General features: G+C 39.0%; 1 protein-coding gene across 2 annotated transcripts; it reads right to left on the bottom strand.

Moving 5' to 3' along the window:
• Positions 1–987: 987 nt before the first annotated feature.
• ABHD17B (abhydrolase domain containing 17B, depalmitoylase) lies at positions 988–21,589 on the bottom strand. 2 transcript variants are annotated; one of them, XM_086869347.1, is made up of 5 exons: positions 21,344–21,585; positions 20,720–20,872; positions 15,287–15,761; positions 4,159–4,338; positions 988–3,691 (listed from the first exon to the last, which is right to left on the bottom strand). In XM_086869347.1, the coding sequence occupies exons 3-5, from the start codon at positions 15,751–15,753 to the stop codon at positions 3,472–3,474; spliced, it is 867 nt and encodes a 288-aa protein (XP_086725473.1). In that variant the 5' UTR covers positions 15,754–15,761; positions 20,720–20,872; positions 21,344–21,585; the 3' UTR covers positions 988–3,471. The 2 variants fall into 2 exon arrangements, with proteins under 2 accessions (XP_086725473.1, XP_086725474.1); XM_086869348.1 differs by lacking the exon at positions 20,720–20,872 and having other exon boundaries at positions 21,344–21,589.
• Positions 21,590–21,602: the final 13 nt, after the last annotated feature.

Here is a 21,602-nt window from a genome sequence, read left to right as displayed (position 1 = left end):
ACCCCCCAACAGCCCAGCCTGCAGCTCTGCCTTCCCACAGGGTGGTCTAGTGAGCATAAGCCTTAACATCTCCGACAATTATAATCCCATATCCCACAGATATCATCCCAGACCTTTTCTTCCCCAGGATGAATAGCTGCAGCCCCTCAGCATCTCTTCCCATGCTGGATGCACCAGTCCCTCAGTCATGGCTGTGACCCTGCACTAGACTTTCTCCAGTATATTCACGTCTTCCTCATGCAAAAGCCCAGAGTTAGACATAGCATTTCACACACGTCTGCACTCACTCAAGAGGGGTAGGATCACTTCCCCTCACCTGCTGGCAAATCTTTCCATATCAGGCCCAGAATGCTCTTGCTCCCCACTTTGGCATAAGGGTACATTGCTGGATCTTGTGCAGCCTGTCCCAGCAGAGTTCCCAACTCCTTTTCTGCTATGTTTTCAACCAATCAGCATGCTACTTACATATTATTTTCCTTATTTCTAACCTGAAGATAATAACAGTGTAGTGAAAAAAATTAGTATCTGTAGGACATGGAATATTTTGTATGAGCAGTACCTTGTTGACCAATGTCAATGACTCCCAGTTAAAGGAGCCCAAAAATAAACAAGCAATATTTTTCCCCAATAAAAAAAAAAAAAAAATCTTGAAAAGGAAACTAAGTTTAAAATCCATCAATAAGAGTAGCAAACTGAACATACACTAGAATTCTTTGCGGCCAGAGGTGGAGAGTAAAGAGAGAGGAGTTTTATGAAGCTGTGAATATAAAAAGGAAAACATGTCCCAAATAGATCCTACCTTTAGAAGGTAATCACATATTTTGCATATAAACTTGTTTTGAAAGCTGATTTGTCAAGATTTTCAGAACTGAAAAGGACAGTTTACTGTCAAATACGTTTCAAAGAAAAAAAACCAAACAAACCAGGAATGACACCACAAGGCTCACAAACCACTCTTTTCTTTCCCCTTAAAATACAGGCATTGTCTTTTCAATGAATGCTGAAACAACTTTATTTATCAGAAGACAATTACATCTGTAACATTAAACAACAGCCCATTGTCAATTTCACCAAAACTATGGTATAAGGATAAGACAATCAGGATATCAAATGTTTTCCTCATCATTGTAACAGCCTAGAGTGGCTTTCTGTCACTAACAAGTTTGCACTACCAGGCTAGGCTATGCCTAAAACCCTTTTAAATTCCTTCACATGTCCAAATCATTGGGAAAAATACAGGTATAAAACATAAATCACCACTGGCAATAATTAACCATGCATAAATGGTGCAAAAGAGACCAGAATCTCTACTCACCAGTGCAATCCAGCACAGCTGCACATACTGAAGACAAAACACTGTTAGATCTTTTGTTCTGCTTCAACAAAACACAGAAACAAAAGCAGCAAAACTGCTATGACACCTTTTCTGTATTTTTCAATTGCAGAGTGCCATAATATCCCCAAGCACAATCAGCTCTTGTGATGGCAGCTGATCATTTGCCTGCAATGGGCAGGCAACCAAAATACACCCAATGTATATCACTGAACATTGCACTTCCACACTATTTATTTGTGAATTCCTGAAGGTGAATCTCAAAACAGGCTTCATTTATCACAAAGAAAGCACTTAAACATTGTAATGATGTAATGATTTCCATCGGAGATAGTGGCTAGAAGGTAGTAAGAAAAGGAAATCAAACTATTACATCATTAAATATGATGTAATAAAGCTGAGTGACACACCTGTATCCACTAGTCTTGAACTAGGAAGAAAATCTACAAGTGTAATGTTCCTGAATACACTCTGAATTTTAGAGCTCTCTAAAGCATCATTGATCAAAAAAATCAGACATTAACCAAGCTGCTTGAGAACAAATTTCTTTCTGCTCAATTAACTCACCAAAGTGCACAAGCCAAGAATTCCTTTTCATGTCAAAGAAGATAGTAGAATTCATCACAGAAAAAAAGTTTACAAGCAGCTTTGCAGCAGGAAGCTAAAGTGTAGTAAGGTGAGGCATTAGGGTGGGAGGGTGATCAGAACAGTAGCTGCTGATAAAGAAATTCAGAACAATGGATTATTGCTTTAGATGTCAGATTTCTTTGAAAAAATGGGGAGTTGCTAAGTATTTTGATACTACAAGCAACTGCTGCTATTTCTTTGAATAAAAAGAAAAAGAAAGAAATGCAAGTTTGTGAATATTGTTTACTGTTAATCAACACATCTTAACCAAAGTTTCATAATACTCAAAGCTACATTTAAGTATACAAGAGTCTCAATCACAAAAAAAAACCAAGCAGAACAATTAAACTACATAAGGCCTTAAAAGCACAGTGTGTATTTTTGGAATATTATTTTGTTTACAATTAGGCTACATATAATTAAGTTTATTTTTCATAGTGTCATTCACCCAAAATGCATTCAAGGAAAGGCAAATTAAGTTTTGTTTTACCATGAGTTAATAGAAAAATGTCAATAATTCTCTTCTTGCCACTCCTCCCATCCCACCCAGGCCTTATTAGTAAAATGTCAATACAATACTCAAAAAAATAAGCTTTTACACTAAACATCCAAAATAAAGCCAAATCAGTTAATTGCTAAGTTGCAAACTCTTTATTACAATGAACTTCAAAGTTCTTCTTAAAGACACAATGTGGTTCTAGAAAATCAGTGTTCAAGAAGTCTTCTAGATTTTAAAAGTCTTACTGGTTTCAAAGAGGTATTCTGTGGCCTCAGTAGCAATTGTGTGAATGATATTTGCATTACAACAATGATAACTTGTGGCACTATTTTGGCAAGATTAGGACTCCTGAGCACATGAGTGGGTACATTTTATTATTCTGAAAGCTAAGGGACAACATGAGTACAAAACTCAAGGAAAACTAAGCACAAAAGAAATTAAAAATACGGAAAAAGATATCTATTTTGCCCGCTTCTCCCTATAACAGGGCATGAGTAATTTCCAGTGACTGTTTATTCTTACTACATACATTAGTATTTGCTCAAATTTCATGGCTATTACGTTTTCACAGAAGAACTACTTTAAAGTTTGTTTTTTAATTACACCTGTGCAACAGAGTGAGTCACAGTACACCTTGAGATGTTTAAAAAATATTTATAAACTTGTTTTTGATATGCTAAAGCACTTGGCAACACTTTTACAGCATTTGGTTTTTTATAATTAAATTTTCTTACAGTACTCATTGTGATTTTTTTCCTTAACATCTAAGAAGAAAAAAACCTGACACAAAGAAATATGAACTGACAAGTCTGACTGTATGATGATGTAATTCCAGTTTGTAATGCTGGCATTAAAACCTTCATTAATTATGTTGACAAATCATTACCTGTAAATTTAATGAAGGCAACCGAGATGATTTGAAAACACAACATTCAGGTTTTAAGTTACATATTTATCAAGGCGTGCAGTTCTGCAGTGAAATGAAAAAAAACATGTAAATACACAACGGAAGTTACAAGTTCACCAGTTCCTGTGACACAAATTGTTTTAATCTTTCAAGGTACTGTCCATAGAGTTCCACATCATTATGGCCCGCTCCTTCTACCCACAGCGGTTCTACAGGTCTCTGGCAGCGCTCAAATAATGCCAGGCCATGTGAAAAGTCAATGACTTCATCTTCAGTTCCATGGATTATTAAGACAGGAGATGTTATTTTAGAAATTTTGTCAATGCTGTAAGGAAAAGATTATATCCATGAAAACTGTGGCACAGTTCTGAAATACATGACAGGAATTTTCTTCTAAGATCTAAACTAAGATCTACTTAGTTTTTCAGTCTTACAGAAATATATTGCAAATTACTTTGATCACAGTTATCCAGACTAACAATTCACTGGATAGAACTACTTATTAGAACTAGGGATTTACATGTAATGTATAGGAAAATTAATTACTTCTTTAGAGATATCCACTAAAATGATTAGAGATGCAAAGTGCCTAGAAGGTTTATAAAGTTTTGTAAACTTCTTCAAATCAAATGTTCCTCTTTGATGTTATTCACTAATTTTTCTCCAGTTGTTTTATTAAGCCTTTGGAAAAAAATTCAGAGAATTTTCCAGACTATTTGTTTTTCTAACTGAAAGCTTCTGTAATAGAGAAAATGTATGCTAAATTAAAAAAAAAAAAATCCTTCAACTTACTTTGGGAATGCATCGAAGCAGTACGTCCTCTTCGTATCAGGAAAAGCTACTCTCATTCCTGAGGTCAGTGGAGAATGAAGAATTACAGCAGCACTTTCATACCTAGCAGCAAGATCCACAGATGGCACCGTTCCTATACTCTGGCCATATATAATCACATTTTCAGGGCGAATTCCATATCTAGAAAATGAGAAATGTTTAAAAACTGTCATATAAAGTGAAACAGACAAAAAAAAATCTACAGAGCAAGGCAAAAAAAGCATGTCTGAAGATGAAAATTTTCAGAAGGGCATCAACTATGAAACAGGAGCTGGTAGAAGAACAAGCAAATCTGTTCTATGGCATTCCTGACTAAACCACACAATTATGTTTACTCTCTGTTTGCAGTACTTTCTTTCCTTATGCCTGAATGGTATTGAAATACTGAATTAATTTTTAAAATATGGATTTATGAATGTAGTGTAGCTTATATACTAGTTTAAAGTCTTTACTATTAACTCCAGTGGGCCTAAAACACAAAACTGATTAGAGCCTTAATAGCTCTTTGGTTATCATCACATGAAACATAATCAAGCCTGCAAAAATTTGGTCAGCTTTACTCTTCTGATACCTGATAAAACCTGCAAGCTGGTAACATTGTTTATAAATTTAGTGAGACTAAAGGCATGCCCATACTGACAGTGATCAGTATAACAATACTGAGCATTCCATGAAATAGCCAAGATGCTTGTTCTTATCCACCTAATCCACAAGCAAGACAGCCCAACAGGGAATACAGAACTGAAGTAAAAGCTTCCCTCCTAGTGCAATAAACAGAAGCAAACAAAAGAAACATCTAGTTAACACTTACACAAGTCAGTTTAATATATTTCTCAGCATTAGTGTGAATAAAAAAAGCAATTGCTATCCATTACAAAGGAAAAGCCTCTGAAGAGAACGGTAAATTGGCCAAGAACAGTGTCTGCAACAAAAGTGAGCTGCTGATCCATTGCCCTGTACTCTTAGAACAGGTCACACACATCTAAACTTGGGAAAGGAAGAACCTTGAACAGGAAGAGGTACTTCATTGCATCAATACCAAACCCAAGAAAACCCCATATGCAAAAAACCCAAAACAACAACCACCTTCCCCAAAGCCCCATAAAACAAACCAACTCCTCCACATCACCTCCAAAACAAAACTCAAAGCCCCAAAACTAAACCAAAAAACCCAAACCCAAATCATTGTTCTCATGCATTATTAAAAACTTGGTCAACTTTTTAAGTAAGAGCAGCATAGCCTAATGTCACTGTAGAACAGCATGAGGTAAGTTTGATTCTTGACACTTTAAAAGGAATGAAAATCAAGTGAGAAAAGCGTACCTGTTACTATGTCTACAATAAAGGTATGCATATTTTCTGCCAACACTGTATAATGGCATCCAGACCCGTAAAGAAGTTATCAAATTAATATATTTTTAATGCCTCCAATAAAGTCAGAACAGCAGAAGTAACAAAAATGTTCTCCAGTGTCTTATAAACATGGGTAAATAACTGTATAGGCAATCAAACACTAAAATCAATAAAGTCTAAGAGACTAAAAAATCAGGACCATTAGGAAAAAAATGCTTCATGTGTATCAAGACATTCAAAATACCAGCCAACAAAACAGCTTCCCCAAATCCACAAGTCCTTCTTAATAAGCTAGAAAAAAATGTCATCTAAGTTGCATTAGTATATAATAAACAGTTAAAAAAAATTTATCTAGGAAGATTTCAAGATTGTAGTATTACTTACATGTTATGTATCAGTAGCTGAATTCATTAGGCATGTCAACAACTTGCTAAATTTGGTTTAAAACCCACTGTTCACATCTAACATTGTCTACTTAATACTCACCTATTTATTTAAATGGGTTCTGATAGAGTGAAATGTAAAAGCTTTTTAAGTATTAGCATAGAGACAGACTGCCTGACACAGGAATCTTGCTACATCATGACTACTTAAATACTGTCAGTGTTTCCTAGAAAGAGTTTCTAGTCATAATCAGATCATGACCAAATTAAGACTTCTAAAACTAAGTCTTCATCATCAGCCTGGAACTATTAGCAGGCCCTTCACCTCATGACAGTTCTCAAAGAATAAGCAATTTCAATCACTAACAAGATTTTCTGAAAATTCCAGCACACATAAATACAATAAATTAAAGCTTTGAAACAAAAAACAAATCTAATGCCTTCACTATTTCTGCATCTCTTCTGAAATACCTGAGAACTTAGCACCCATCCTTTTAAATTCATCTCCCAATTCACATCACTTTTGTCTATTCTGAAAGTACTGTGCCACCTTCCTTTCTTCCCACATAACCCAAACAAAACTTGCATTAATACCTGACACATTTCATCACTAGTATGGCATGCAGTTTGCACAGCATGTTATGATAAATAATTTCAAACAGGCCTTGCCAATTACCACACTTACATTTCCTTGGATGTTGAGTTTTACAAGATATACAGGCCATTATACAGGAATTTAAAGTACTACTGTCCTAGTTCAGGGGTTGCCCTAGGACAACAACCTAAAAAGTATATTTTGAAACATATATTCTCCTCTTTCTCATTATTCTTTCTCATATTTTTTGATCAAATTCCTTCAGTGTGAAGGTAGATTTTTGGCTACAAAAAAATAAACCAAGAAAAGTATTTATGGTATCTGGATTAAACCTTATTCCATCAGTCAAATAGATTGCCTCACAATGCCCAGCAGAAGCTACATGCTTTGCAATCTGTAAACTGAAATAAAGAGGTCAATAGCCAGAAGTGGAGGCTCAAGGTAGACCTCTGAATATTCTGGCCTGAAGAGGATGAAAACCGAAATAATCATCCGCCACCTCCCCAGTAACAAAGTCCAAGCAGCTTGGAAAGCAGAGATTCCATCTACCCATTCCAGTCTTCCCTTTTCTGTTGAAAAAGTTTAGTGGGCTGACCCTGCCTGGGTGCCAGGCACCCACAAAAGCAGCTCTCTCACTCTGCTCCACAGCTGGACAGAGGAGAGAAAATCTAGTAAAGGGTTTGTGGGCTGAGATAAGGACTGTAAGGATCGCTCACCAAATACCATCATGGGCAGAACAGGCTAGATTTAGAGATATTAATTGATTTTATTACTAACAGAATCAAAGCAGGATAATGAGAAGTAAAACAGACCTTAAAAACACCTCCCCCCCACGCCCTCTCCTTCCCAGCTCTACCACCTACCCCAGCAGCGCAGGGAGACAGGGAATGGGGGTTGTGGTCAGTTCATTAGATGTTGTTTCTCTCACTGCTCAGGGTGAGGAGTCCTTCCCCTGCTCACCACAGCATCCCTCTCATGGAGACAGTTCTCCATGAACTTCTCTGATGTGAGTCTGTCCCACAGGCAACAGTCCCCCTCAAACTGCTGCAGTGTGGGTTGCTCTCCCATGGGGTGCTGTGCTTCAAGGATAGGCTGCTCCAGGGTGGGCTCCTCTCTCCACAGCTCTCCCATGGGGTCACAGCCTCCCTTCAGGCATCCCTCTAATGATCCCCTTCAGAAATCCTCCCTGGGCTGTGGGTGGATCTCTGCATCCCTGTGGATCTCCAAGGGCTGCAGGGGTGCAGCTGCTTCACACCATGGTCTGCACCACAGGCTGCAGGGGAATCTCAGCCCCCATCCCTGAAGCACCTCCTGCTCCTCCTTCCCCACTGACCCTGGTGTCTGAAGGATGTTACCATCATATTTTCTCACTCTTTTCTGGCTGAAATGCAATGCACAATAATTTTTTTCCCCTGCTCTTCTTCTTAAATATGGTATCCCAGAGGCACTACCATAATTTCTGATTGGCCCAGCCTTTGCCAGTGGTACATCCATCTTTAGAGGTGACAGAGATTGGCTCTGCCAGACATGGAGGACGCCTCTGACTGCTTCTTACAGAAGGCACCTCTGTAGCCCCCTGCTACCAAAGCTTAGCCTTGCAAGCCAAATAGAATGGACTTCTTAAATGTTTGGAAAAAATAAAGAGCCTAACTGTCTTTTATTTATATAGCAATAAATAAATAAATAAATAAGCATATATATATATATATATACACATACAATATATATCTATATATATCTATATATATATCTATATATCTATATATATCTATAGCAATAACTATTGCTATCTTTCAGAAGTAGCAACTTAAAACAGGAAAATCTCTTAAAAAGGCAACTGTTTCTAAGTTCCCTACTGAACTGAAATTTATTTACTTTTTTTTATAGACTCATAGCCTGTTAAGCTCCAAGAAATTTTGTATCAAATTATCTGATAACTACATACCTGGTCTCCCAAAGGAGGAGTGTCAGATCAAGAGAAAAAGTCACATTAGCATTGTTCTCTTAATCAGTGCCTTTTAAGTACAAGCCATTCTGAGGAAGGGGAACATTTACAGAGCCATATGTTTCAAGTAGCTCCTCTGGTTACAAGAGGTCAAAGACATGCTGTAAAGACTGTTGGTATATTTGGAAGCTCATTATGTTGATAATAGGACTAATGTAAACACTGTTGTCCACTCAGGTAATCTTAGATAACTTGTGTCAGCAAAGACAGACTTTCAGTGTGGGGTTGAAGGTTATAGAGGGTGTTTTTAGGTTTGGGGATTTTTTTTAAGCCATAATCACCAAAAAGGACCTTGGCAGAAAAACCTTAAAACTAGCAATGCACAGATGTACCTTCTTAGAGAAAGTGCTATTCCTGTGGACAAGTTATTCTGGGCAAAATCTGGTACAAGACTTGATATTTTCTACAGTTTAAAGGCTGACTGCAACATCTTTCTCTTTCCCAGAGCAACTGAGATTTCAATTCCTTTCAACATCCAATTCATCCTCTACCTTCACACTCTTAAAGCTTACCTGCCCAGAAATCAGCTGGAGTTTAAAGAGCACATAACCTGTGTTATGTAAGCTTCCTAACATCCTCACAGAGTGTCTGAGCACTCACAACTTTCTGCCTCATCACCACACTAAAGGCACAGGCTGATGTCACTACAAAGCTAAGCTACTGCTAAACAGAAAAAAAACCCAAAAACAACCACTTTCCTATTTGCAGGTTCAGCAATGTGTTCCCCCTCATTAGGCTTTATCAGCTCGTGAAAAGGAACTACATAAATCTTGTCTGGGAGTAGTGGAGCAACTGCTTTTGTGCTCTTTTGTGCTGCCTGTGTTCAGTGACAGGCAGGAAACAGCATGCCGCTGGTGGGCTAAGGAAGGACCAAGACAATAAGTTGTTGTAACTGTCCCAACTGCTCCACTGCCTGGAACCAGGGCCCACCCTAACACCAAGAAAGCCAGAATCTTTTCTGTGGCCTTACATATCCTGACCAGATATGGATGGTCTCCTGTAAAAGAAGCAACCCTAAACACTCTTGGCCTGATCTTTTCAGCCTCTGGTAGAAAAATAACTGCTGAACAGCAATGAAATATTCTTTTTATTTCCATTAATAATGAACTTCATGTGATTAAGCAGAAATTGTTTCACTATTTCCTTGATATTGCTGTCTTTGTAACAAGACCTTTTCTGCACTTTCCTAAACACTTATCTTACTGGTGGGTCCACCTTTTCTCTGCCCCTCCATTCTCTTTTTTTCCCTCTTCATGCAGTCATAGAACAATTTAAGTTGGAATGTGATATAGTCCAGGCCTCTGACATAGGGAGGTAATATTTCACTGAATGAAGTTGCTCAAAGTGCTATCTGACCTTTCCTTGAACACTTCAATTAGAAGTACATCACTTACATTGGATATTCACCTTATTTTATATATTCACTGGATATGTATCAGGTTACCATGATGTGCAATAAGCAAACTACAAAATGCATGCCTGCCTGTGACAAGGTAGGTAGAGTTTTTTTGTTTCTTTCAGTTTTTGATTTTTTCTTTTTTGTTTGTTTTGTTTTTTTAACTTCAGTTACCTTTAAGAAACAAATTCCATCAGCAATTACCATGCTACACTGTCAAGTTCTTAAAAAATACCTGCCATTTTGATCTAGATATACATAAAGGACACAAAACAACTACTGTTCTTAAGTATCGATGAGATCAAGCTTAGAAGGGTGCATTTTCCATAGTACCTGTTTAGGCTTACACTAGATGCTCTAGAGAAGCTACAGCTTGTCAAGCTATGGCAACACACACATTTACAGATGAAGCACTGGAGGCACATAGAACAAGGGGGAACATCCTGAGGGCATTTTCAATGCACATCCAGCATCTTTTGTCATCATGGACATAACACATGAAATTAAACTGCAAGTTGCAGAACATGGAGGACATGAACATTATCCACACCTGTAACTATCAACATTCCAGGCCACGAATAAAATTCAGGAGCATACAGCTCTTCCTCAACTGGTGTGCACATTCCCCTTCTTGTGCATATGTTGAGGGTTGGGTGTCCTTCCTTTTGTTCCGTCTCACTAATGGAATTTTTTGCCCATTAATTGCGGGGAAACCTGATTGCTGGTACTTGTTGGGTGCTTGAGAAACACGGGGAGTTCGGCTGGGCCCAGGGGGGAAGGGGAGCAGGAGATGAGGAGGGCGGGGCGGCTGAGGGCTGGCTGGTTTCTTGGGCTTGAGAGCGAGAAACTCTTTCCAAGTTGTTGCGGCTTGGAGAAGGGAATTTCGCCATCACCCAGACGGAGCTGCTGCTGCTTCTCCTTCTCCCCTCTTTGTTGGTGGCCTCGCACCCCCTGTCCTGCTGGGACATGTGGCAGTGCCAGGTACCGCCGCAGAGCTGCTGATACACCTCAGCCACCGGCCCAGGATCTCAGCTCATTCCTGCTGTTCCAGCCGACTGTTCCTCAGAGCCCTGCAGGAGCACCGGGACTGCCTGCCCGAGGGGGTTTGTGAAACAAAGCCTCTCCTCCATCCCTTCCTGTCTCAGCCGAGAAAAGCTGTCACGGGGTCCCTGGTTCTGTTTTCTTGCTATTACTGTAGTTATTGTTGTTTGTTTGCCTGGTTATACCAGTAAAGAACTGTTATTCCTATCCCCACATCTCTGCCTAAGAGCCCCTTGATTTCAAAACTATAATAATTTGGAGGGAGGGGGTCTATATTTCCATTCCAAGGGAGGCCCCTGCCCTCCCTACCAGACACACCTGTCTTCCAAAACCAAGACACCATACAATATTTTACATTGGGAGAAGAAGAAAGAAACTGTTTTATGAGAAGCAAGCCCACGGTCCATATTATAATCAACAAACTGCACCTTCTCTGCCTCTTTCATGACAGTTTGGCCTTTTCTAAACTTCAAAATGCTACCACTACACTTGTTCTGTTGTCAAGATTTCTCTTCCTTGATAATTGAGCTACTATTCCCTATGAATTTAAACAAAAACTCAATTTCTCTCCAAATTTGCACAGTACTGTACAAAGTTACAGTACTTCAGCTTCTAGCTGAGCCACCCCCACCTGTTCTACTTCTGAATAAAAAAGTAATTTGTGAATTGCCAAATGAACACTTTTGGCCAACATCTGAAGAGGTTCACTATTATTCCTATGTCTGGCTGTTCAATTTATGGACATTCTGTCCACTTTGACACAACATCTATTTGTGAGATTTACCCTTAAATTTTTCAATTATTATGCAGTCCATGATAAGCAACAATGAAAGGACTGTTTGCCTTATTACAGGTAAATCTGGTCATGAGGCAATCTGGCACATCTTCAGAGGTTTCTGAATGAGCACCACTTGCCCTGCATTTGCCTGGGGCTGGTTAAACCTTTCCACCCTTGCTAGGGTGTCATCAAAGGCCTTCAGAGACAAGAAAGCAGAAAACAGGCGTATCCCAAAATGACTCCTGGTATTTCAACACTTGCTAGCTTAGCTATGACAGCTGGAAAAAGAATGTCCTCGCTTGCAGCTTTTATATAGTCCCATGCACATGAATATGCAACAATGGACAACTTTTTCAAACCTGGTGAAGGAAGTGAATCACAGCACCCTCTTTCATGACTGTCATGCATATAGGTAGTAGCTACTGCTTCCTATTAACATACTCAAAGAAGGTAAAGAATAGAGACACAACTCAGCATCTACATCTGCTGTTTACCTGTTTTGATAGACTGTCAAATTCGTTTTCTTTATTAATTTATATGAATATTAATATTCACAACAAAATCTCATCATCACCCTCAGTATGAGTTCCAGACTATTTCATCCCAGGTGCCCAGTCCCCATTGAACACCTGTGCTGTTTTATAGGTGAGTATATGGATTGTCTTTCCAAGACACAAAACTTAGGATGCTAACAAATCTTTACCACAAGCAGTTTTGTTGACTGTAGAATTAAGCCTGCATCAGCATTTCAATCACCTCAGAAATACCTTTCAGTGCTGGGTTCTATGATTCCATTTTTCAGAACAGGGAATGCAGGGAGCTATGGGTCACTGTGATCAATCTCCAAAGGTAATTTCTCATAAGGTAATTAATTATTTTCTTCATCACATCACAAACTGTGAGGCACAAACTCTAAGGTCCCTCTCTTATCAACAAGGAATTGCAGCTATACTCAATTTATCCTGCAAACAATCTGTTGAATTCATTTGTTTTTTCAGAATTAGTTATAAATGTTAAAGATAGTGCCAGTGTGAAACTGACAGAACGGGCTATGCTATGAAAGTGAATCAGGGCTGCAGCAAATGCTCAAAGGCTCTGTTCTAATCCAGATATTCATTGAGAATTTTAACACAGCTGAGCAATGTCTCAGGTCTCAAGAGAATACTATAGCTGGATAACCAAACTTTGAGCCAGAATATCCAGAGCCATGCACTGAGTTTCTCCCTGATACATCCAGCATTCAGATACAAGGATGAGACCAGGCTGGCCAATTGGAAACCTCTTCTAAATACTACAGGTGTAACTGGTAACACCAACCTCTTTCTCAGCAGTAGACCACATTCAGTTCCCACGTGTGAAATTCACAAGTTGGGCAGACCAATGTAAACTTTCTACAGTCTACAGAATTACAGATGGGGCATTACAATCATAGAATAGGGTTCCATAGGGTTGGAAGGCATCCCTTTAAAGATCCTGTAATTCCACTTTCCCTGCCATGGGCAAGGATACTTTCCACTACACCAATCTGCTGAAAGTTCCATTCAACCTGGCCTTGAACACTTACAGGGATAAGGAAGTTGCCCACAATTTCTCTGGGCAACCAGTTCTTCTCTTGGCAACATTTTTGGGCAACCTCTTCTAGTGCTTCACCACACTCACAGAGAAGAATTTCTTTCTTATATATAATCTCAATCTACCCTCTTTCAGTTTAAAGCCATTTAAACTGTGTCCTATCAATTATGAACAATCTCATTTGTTTAGAGAAAGTAGACTTCATTGCTTAAGAATTGAGGTGAGAATTCAAACTGCAATCCCATTTCCTTGCAGATTTTCCATTCATTCATTCATTATGAGGAAGAAGAGAATAATTACAAATTAGTTTATTAAACAGAGTCTGTAAACTGACAATCTGTAAAGTACTACGTTTCACCATCTAATTCTCTTCCATTTTCTGTTACATTTTAATAATTTAGACTGTCTTTCACATTGTTCATAAGCCACATCGTGCTTTTGGTAACCATTACTGGGTCCTTCACTGAGTAGCCAATGTCTACATCACCCACAAGCACCTACACCTACCAGCAACAAGCCACAGTCAACAGTGCACCGATGGCAGGCTCTTAGCTTACGGAACAGTTATATCTCAACTTTCCACTGTAATAAAAATAAACACCAAGAGCTAATATAACAACCTAGTATGCATGTTTTTGAATAGATTAAGCTGAAAATCTGTCTCCTGTGGTTGAATGAGGTTTATGATAATAAGCTTTTCCCTATTTAATACATGGATAACATATGCTTATTTGAAAAGAAGTATCATACTGTTATAAAAGAAATGCAAGACTAAATGTGTATTTAAAACACTGAAAAGGGATAATCTGCTCATTAATACTACATTGATGAAGTTCTAAACTCACTGTGACAATTATCAGGATCCAGGATTTAAAGTCCACATGCCCTTACACTAAGTCATATCCCTGATACTATAATTATTAAACAGGATGCTCAAGCCATAACAACACACTTCAGGTTTTTATACCTTTTTGGTGTAAAATATGCAGTGTGCTGGGATTTTTTTGGTGAGCAGTTATTCTTATGATTGTATAGTATTTTAAAAAATAGTCTTTGTAGTCTGGGTATTTGTAACATGAGAAAAATACTGAGCTAAATGAAAAAAAATATGGTGAATTAGTGAAGCTGTACTTATTTGGTACAGGATTCTCAAGGGTTCTCACCTGTATCAGTGAATGCATTCTGAGTCTCTCATGTTGCTATTTTATCTCCCACAAAAACAGAGGCATAGAACACAGAAATTGCTGAAATAACATCTTTCCATTTGCATATTTTTCCTGTCCATTTTATTCTGCTTGAGTTAATACCACTGCCGCAAATTCCTCCTTTTTTGTTCCCACCATAAGGTATTTACACAGATCCATTACAACCTCTCCCACACATTATATTTTGTGAAGATAGCTTTCTATATAAAGCAAAAGATGTTTCTCTCTTTGGAAATGCTGTAGTTGCTAGTCAAAATTCTGAAACCAAGGTGATCTCAACACCATACAGAAATAGAATCTCACCAAATTCTCTTGTACCAGCTTTTACTCTGCCCATCCCTACAAAAAAAAGCAGGTGATGGAAACTATCTGAAGAAACAACTTGCATTTTCTCACATCCACATCACAACAGTGGGTTTATTACTGGGTATCAATTATTATGGATTTTTCCCACCTTTTTAATTTTTGCAGCTGAGAAGACTCCAAACTATGACAATAAGGATGATCCTCTAATCATTCAAGACTAAAGCACAGCTTATTAAATTTAAATCCATTTCTACTTTTCCAGTATGTAAACAACATACACTGAGCCTGCTTAATACTGACAGTGCCTTCAGCAGCAGGCACCACCAATCAGCTTGGATATGAACCCACTAATTCTAAATCACAGCACTGCTGTTTCAACTACTGATGCATGTAAAATAAAAATATTTGACAAGCATACTGTAAAAAAAAAAAAAAAATAGTATCTAATGTCTTACCTTGTCCTAAGAGCCACCCAAGCAGCATCAATATCAGCATACAGATTCTTCTCTGTCGGCTTCCCAGAACTTGCACCATATCCAGAATAATCATAGGAGAATATGTTGCAATTGATCCGTGAACCCAGTCCTATATAAAAGCTGCTCATCTGACCCAGGTCAACAGCATTTCCATGTGAGAAGAGCAAAGTGTACTTGGCATTAGGTGAGCAACGCACAAACATACAGGCAATCCTGTTGCCTTTACATGTTCTAGTCATGAAGCACTCAATGGCATCTTTTTCTCTAGAAGAATATTGCCAGTCTGCTCGCTCTGAGAGATGTAAAGTCCAGCGACTACCACTCTCATCACACATCAGTGTGTATGTGGGATCAGGAGGTAAGAACGCCAGTTTGGAGGCAATTTTCCCTGGACATGGTGGACAACAGAACAGGCAACACAGTTCACTAAAGGAAAGATTATTCATCTTCTAGTCTGAAATGGGAAGAGAGAATAGTATCAGTTTCCAGATACAATCTGACATTAAAAATCTCCAACTTAAAAAAATGTAAACACAACATCTCTAGAAAATGCATAACTTTTGAACATTCATGCATAATTTTGAACAAAACACAGACTTAAATACATATATGTGTATTTCCATATAATATCTAATTTAATATTATTAGTTATTTCACAATGAGTATATTATTAAAGAGGAGTGACAACTCCACAGCCCTGCCAGATATCAAAAGTAAAACACGATTACCCACAGAAAGAATAAAAATGAGTTTTGGAGTCTCTTTGGAGGAAATGAAGTTCCTCATCTTAAGACATTAAAAAAGAGTGTTCTTCCCACTCACAAATACATCTGTGATAAAGAACAATCAAAAGTTGTTCCAGAGTTGCAGCATACTAAGATTATGCAGATTTCTGCAGCTAAAAATCACTACAGCAATTCCTAAATACAATGAATACGTATTGCAATCATGAGGTATGGGCTCCTGCAAGCACTATCAGAAGTATGAAGGCTGCATGAAGGTCAAAATTTAGAAGACAAAACATGATGATGCTTCTGGCTTAGCAAACACCGTAGAGCTTTGGTACAGGAAAATGTAACCATAAACTTATCTTTGCTCCTCATACTTGCTGACCTAAATGTTTTGAAAACCTTCAAATAAATTCTTAGCTGTATTGCACACAGGAATTTGGATTGTATAATAGACACAATTGGGGTTTCTTTTCATGCTTTAAGAAACACATCCAAACTAAACACTATCACAGATATTTGTTAAAGCAATATAATCTATAATATAATCTATAATACCAATGCATTGGTTTTAACAGTGGGTGGGGAGGAGAAAAAAAAGGAAACACCTAAAAAACCCTAACACCTAAAGCAAGCTTGGTAAAGATACAGTTGCCCTTAAAGCAGATAATGTGTTCCCTTAATTTAGAGCAGTGGGAAGAGGAGGGCGGGGGGAATCCTTTGTTGCTGCAATACTTCTCAGAGATGATAAGGGCAATGAAATTTGACAAGAACAGTGCTGGAAAGCAGCACCCCAAAGATAAGCATTTACACTACTTCCCTTGTGTTAAGGCATCTCATCTCAAACAACTTTTTCATACCAAATCTACCTACAGTTCCCAAGTTCATCTCCTCACAGTTCCCTATAACATAAACACAGTTTCACATGCTGGCTTTGAGTCAAGCTACAAAATAAGCAGATTTCAGCTGTCAACAGTACCATGCTGTTCCAGAAGTATTTGGGTCATCCAATAAAACAAGAAGATCTTATTGCTAACTTTAATACCTAACAATATTTAGATATTTCAAATTTTTTTTCCTTAAATTTGTACAGAAGCGTAGTTTACATGTGTAAATTTCTTTTAAAGTAAGCTTTAAGAACTGTGCTACAAAAACACCTTATATCACAGAAGAACTATCTGTATTTTTGGATGTGTAAATTGTCTCTTCCTTTCCTTCCAGCTTAGAGTTTTCACCCCAGGTCCCTAGTTTTAGTCAAAACACAGGGAAACCACAGATGCTTAAACATGGGAGATCAACACTACCCATTTAGAGGATATGGCAAGAAGTACTGATCAGCTCCCATAAGAAGGTAGGTAGGCTTTTAAAGAAGATCCTGAATAAAAGACCATATTCCTGCCAGCTGAAGTAACAATAATCTTTTTATTTATCAGCACAATTAGTCACTCAAATTTGGAATAACTTATCCCTGTCAGATAAGATTATGTGAATATTAAGTTTCAATTATACCCACAAGTCAGGATAAATAGAAGAAGTCTATGGAGAAAGCCTTAGTAAAACGTTTGGATTGTGTTATGCAAAGTAAAAATCCTATTGTTTTGGGGAGAGTGGGCAGCGGTGGTGGTGTGAATCAGTTTTTTCTTTACTTCTCTTATAAATATGAGCACCAAAGAAACACCTTCTTTCACCTTCACTGAATGAGTTCATCTTTGCAGTTCAGAGAAGCTCCTGTGATGCCTCAACATGCTTTTTTCCCCAAGTACTTATGACCCAATACTCAAAACCACTCCTATTTTGATCAAAGACTATTATGGATCTGTTCTGAGTGAGTTTTCCCACCTTTACAGAAACGCTGAAGGTGAAGTTAGATATTACATTTTATTCTACTGGCTGATTTTTATTTTTTTTTTGTGAAAAATTTAAAAGAATTTGTACATCCAAAAGTGAGACATAAATAATTTGTTCTGCCCAGGAACAGCATATTGCACTCTACACCAGCATACATCAATAGCTACAGAATTTCTTATTTCTTCCAAATCCACTTGTCAGAAAGAATTAGAACAGGATTTTACATTATTTCTAAGTATAAACAGCCCAGCAACACTACAAATATGATCTCACTCAGAAAACATTTGCTATTGGCCAAAGTAATTTCAGAAGACTGGAAACTAGCCTGCAAGGATTCACACACAGCGCAGTACTGAAGTAAACCACAGTCAATCAGCTGATGTGGTGGTACTGTCCCCAAAACAGCTTAAATCTGGCAATCACCAGATATGGCAAATGACATGCTGAAGACCACAGATGAAGTATTATTCCTCTCCTGTGCTAGACTAATGCAGGCTTTATATATTGATCTTTTAATCCAATGGAAAATATGCCTACTGAAACAAAAGATTCTGATTCCAGAATTACTCTCCAATTAAATCATGGCTAACAACAATTCTTTTCTTTTAAACAAATACATGCCACTTTCTTCACTCAGAAGACCTAAGAAAAACAGCAGGTCACTAACTGAACCAATCTGACACGAAACATGTACTGAACATTCACAGGCGAATAGTTCCAACTAAATGCAAACAATGTTTTTATTATGCTAGAACTGGTCTGTCACTCACTGTGATGGATTGTATTCACATGAGAGTGTGAATAAGCTGGATGTGTGCTTTATCTGGATTCTTAGTGAAGCTGAGGCAAAAACAACTCTTGTCCAGATTACTTTAAGCATATGGTTCCACAAGTATAGATGAGTAACTTTAATGGGACTCATTTGACTAAGGTGTTGTGAATACCTAAGGTACAGTCAAACACTTTCTGAGCATGTATGATGTAAATCTCTGTGCTCATTACAGCATCATCAGATCCTGAGATCAACACATTCCAACAACAAAACTATCTCACCTTCTACTTGACTTTTCAGTAGTAATAAAAATATCAGTGCTATTCTGCAAGCACAGTTCCAACAGCTGGTAAAATACACTAACCACAGAAATAATACAATAAAGAAACATATATCCTCTTTAAAATTATATAGCATTTTTCATAGGAATTAAGTATGAAAATTCTGTGTAAGAAACTGCAGGAAACTCTTCTACTACAGCAATAGAGGCTAAGAAATAAAACAGACCCAAGTTGTATTACTTAACCCTTTTGGGATAGCTTTTAAAAGGAAAGCCAGAGCATTTTATCAATTTTATTTCTTTAACTTTCTTACAAATAAAGACCTAACATATAAAATTACAAATGTAAAAGTGCCCACACACAGCGATTTTAATTCATTCTGTGGCAATTAGCCTTCTCATAAAGGCTGACAAAAGGAGAAAAAATGTCTATTTAATCTTAAAGATTAAGATCAAGTATTTATCTTGTGATTCCTAGGATAAAACAAATGTAGTTTTTTCATATAAGCAATTATTCCTGTCCTCTTATCTCTGTACATAATAACAAGAAAGTGGAACCTTTGAATACTTTAGTATGTATTAGTCTCAAAAGCAGCCCAACCCTTGCAAACACTTATCTAGAGATCTTATATTTACATTAAATATAAATTATTCTAATTGTTTATTTAAATTAAAGTGCCTATTTCATGCGAACTATTCACAAGAACAAAGCCAAACTCATAAATATAGCTACTGGTTTGGAACTTTAAGTGTTGTTCAAACCATAACGGGCAAGATATTAAAATTGCTGGGGATTTTTTTTGCTTGGTTGCTATTTGTGTGTATTTTGATTGTGGGTTTGTTGACTGATTGGGTTTTTTTCATCTTTAGTGTCCATTATATACTGCTGAAACAAGAAATTCTGAAGTATTTTCCCTCACACTTTGACTGAACACAATACAACAAAAATTTGAGTTCAAGCCACTGCTGAAGTACCAATACTTATAGTACCAATACTTATTTCAACATCTGTGTTATATTAAAAATGGAACAGAAGGATATGAACATCCTTTAACTAGTCCAACAGTTAAAGCAATAAAATATTCAGTAAGAAAGAATGTCTGATAAAGTGTCCTTAAGTGTCTGATTAAGAGAACATTAAGAAAGAATACATAGTAAGTCCAGAAAACAACACAAAAGAAAGTCAATTCAATTATGAAAAAGCTATACTTAAGAAATTACTGTGAAGTAACTATTCAAGGTAGTTTTCAAAGGACAAAGTATACTGCAGGAAAACAGAGAAGCCTGATGGAACGAAAACTTTACTTTGGTTAATTTGATTCTAAACAAATAAACACCATTGCTAGTCTTACAATTTCTAGCTCTCTTAAATAGAGAGGCAATATACATCCTCTGCTGGTTACTTCGTATATATCAAAACCTAGGGGCACAGCTGAAAAAAAAAAAAAAAAAAAATAAAAAAAATAAAAAAGAAAGGGAATACAGGAAATTCCCACTGAAAAATCCAGACATCCTTTATCATCCCAAGAACAAATTAACCTCTAAAGGTTCCAGATAGACAACTGCAGGATGAAGTCGATTACATAAGGCCTTGGACATACAGCCCGGACCTGCCCTGCTAAAGCCGTGGGAGCTGAAGCCCCGCTGTGTTCCAGCCGGCCACCAGCGAGGAGCTCCGCCCTGCACACCGCTCCGCGCTCAGGTGGTTCTACTCTGATTTCCGCAGCCGCCAACTTCCTCCTTAATTACTGAACAAATACTCCAAATTTTTATATCGGTAATACCTGAGAGCAATGTTGAGGGCACCGTCACTCCCACCCTCAAAAGCAGAAGCTGAAGGAATAAACTTAACCAGGCTGGCGGGAGCTAAATTAACTCCTCAGGCGTCCGCATTTGAAGAGGGTTCCGCAGAAGTCCTCAGCAGCGACTCAAAGGCACTGTTCGGAGCCGCGAAAAGCCGGACTTTAGCAAGCGTGTACAAGTCAGGGCGCCCGTTGCCAACAAAGGAGTCCAGGGCAAGACCAGGGAGACGGCAGCACCGGGACAGGTCGCCCACAGCACCCGGGCACCCTGAGGCAGGCGACACCCCCAGACACCCCCGAGCCCAGCGGCACAGGGACGCGGCCAGAAAGGTGGCCGGGGCCGGCAGCTCCCCGCCCGGCTCGCGCCTGAGACCGAAGCCGCGCCGCCCGCCTCTCTGAGGAAACGCCGGTGGCTGCCGCGGGCCCTTCCGCTCGCCCCAGGGGCCGACACACGCCCGCGCCAGGCGGTGCGGACGGGCCGCGGGTCCGAGCGGGGGAAGAGACACGGACGGACCTGCGAGGAGGAAACAACTCGCCCACACACCGCGGCAGCGGGTCACCCGCACACCGTCCATCCCCGCCGCGCCGGCGGAGGACAGCCCCTACCTGCACCTGGAGCTCCGCTCGGCGGCCCCGCGCTCTCCCGACTGCCGGGTCGGTGAGGTGTGGGGACGCCGGCTGTGCTGAGTAACGGCGCGGCGAGAGGCGGCCGTCAGCGCCCCGGCCCCGGCCGGAGAACGCGCGGCCCTGGCAGCGCTGAGCCCGCCCCGCGCAGCCTCCGGAGCGGCGCCGGCCTCGCCTCGCCCGCAGACTGCACCGCCGCGGCGGCTGCCGGGGCGGCCGGAGGCGGTCGGGGCGGGCCCCG

The sequence above is a fragment of the Cyanistes caeruleus genome, chromosome Z (genome assembly GCF_971803275.1).
Source record: "Cyanistes caeruleus chromosome Z, bCyaCae1.hap1.1, whole genome shotgun sequence".
NCBI lineage: Eukaryota > Metazoa > Chordata > Aves > Passeriformes > Paridae > Cyanistes > Cyanistes caeruleus.
Note: the sequence above shows the minus strand (reverse complement) of the source record. Positions and strands in the feature narration are given on the sequence as shown.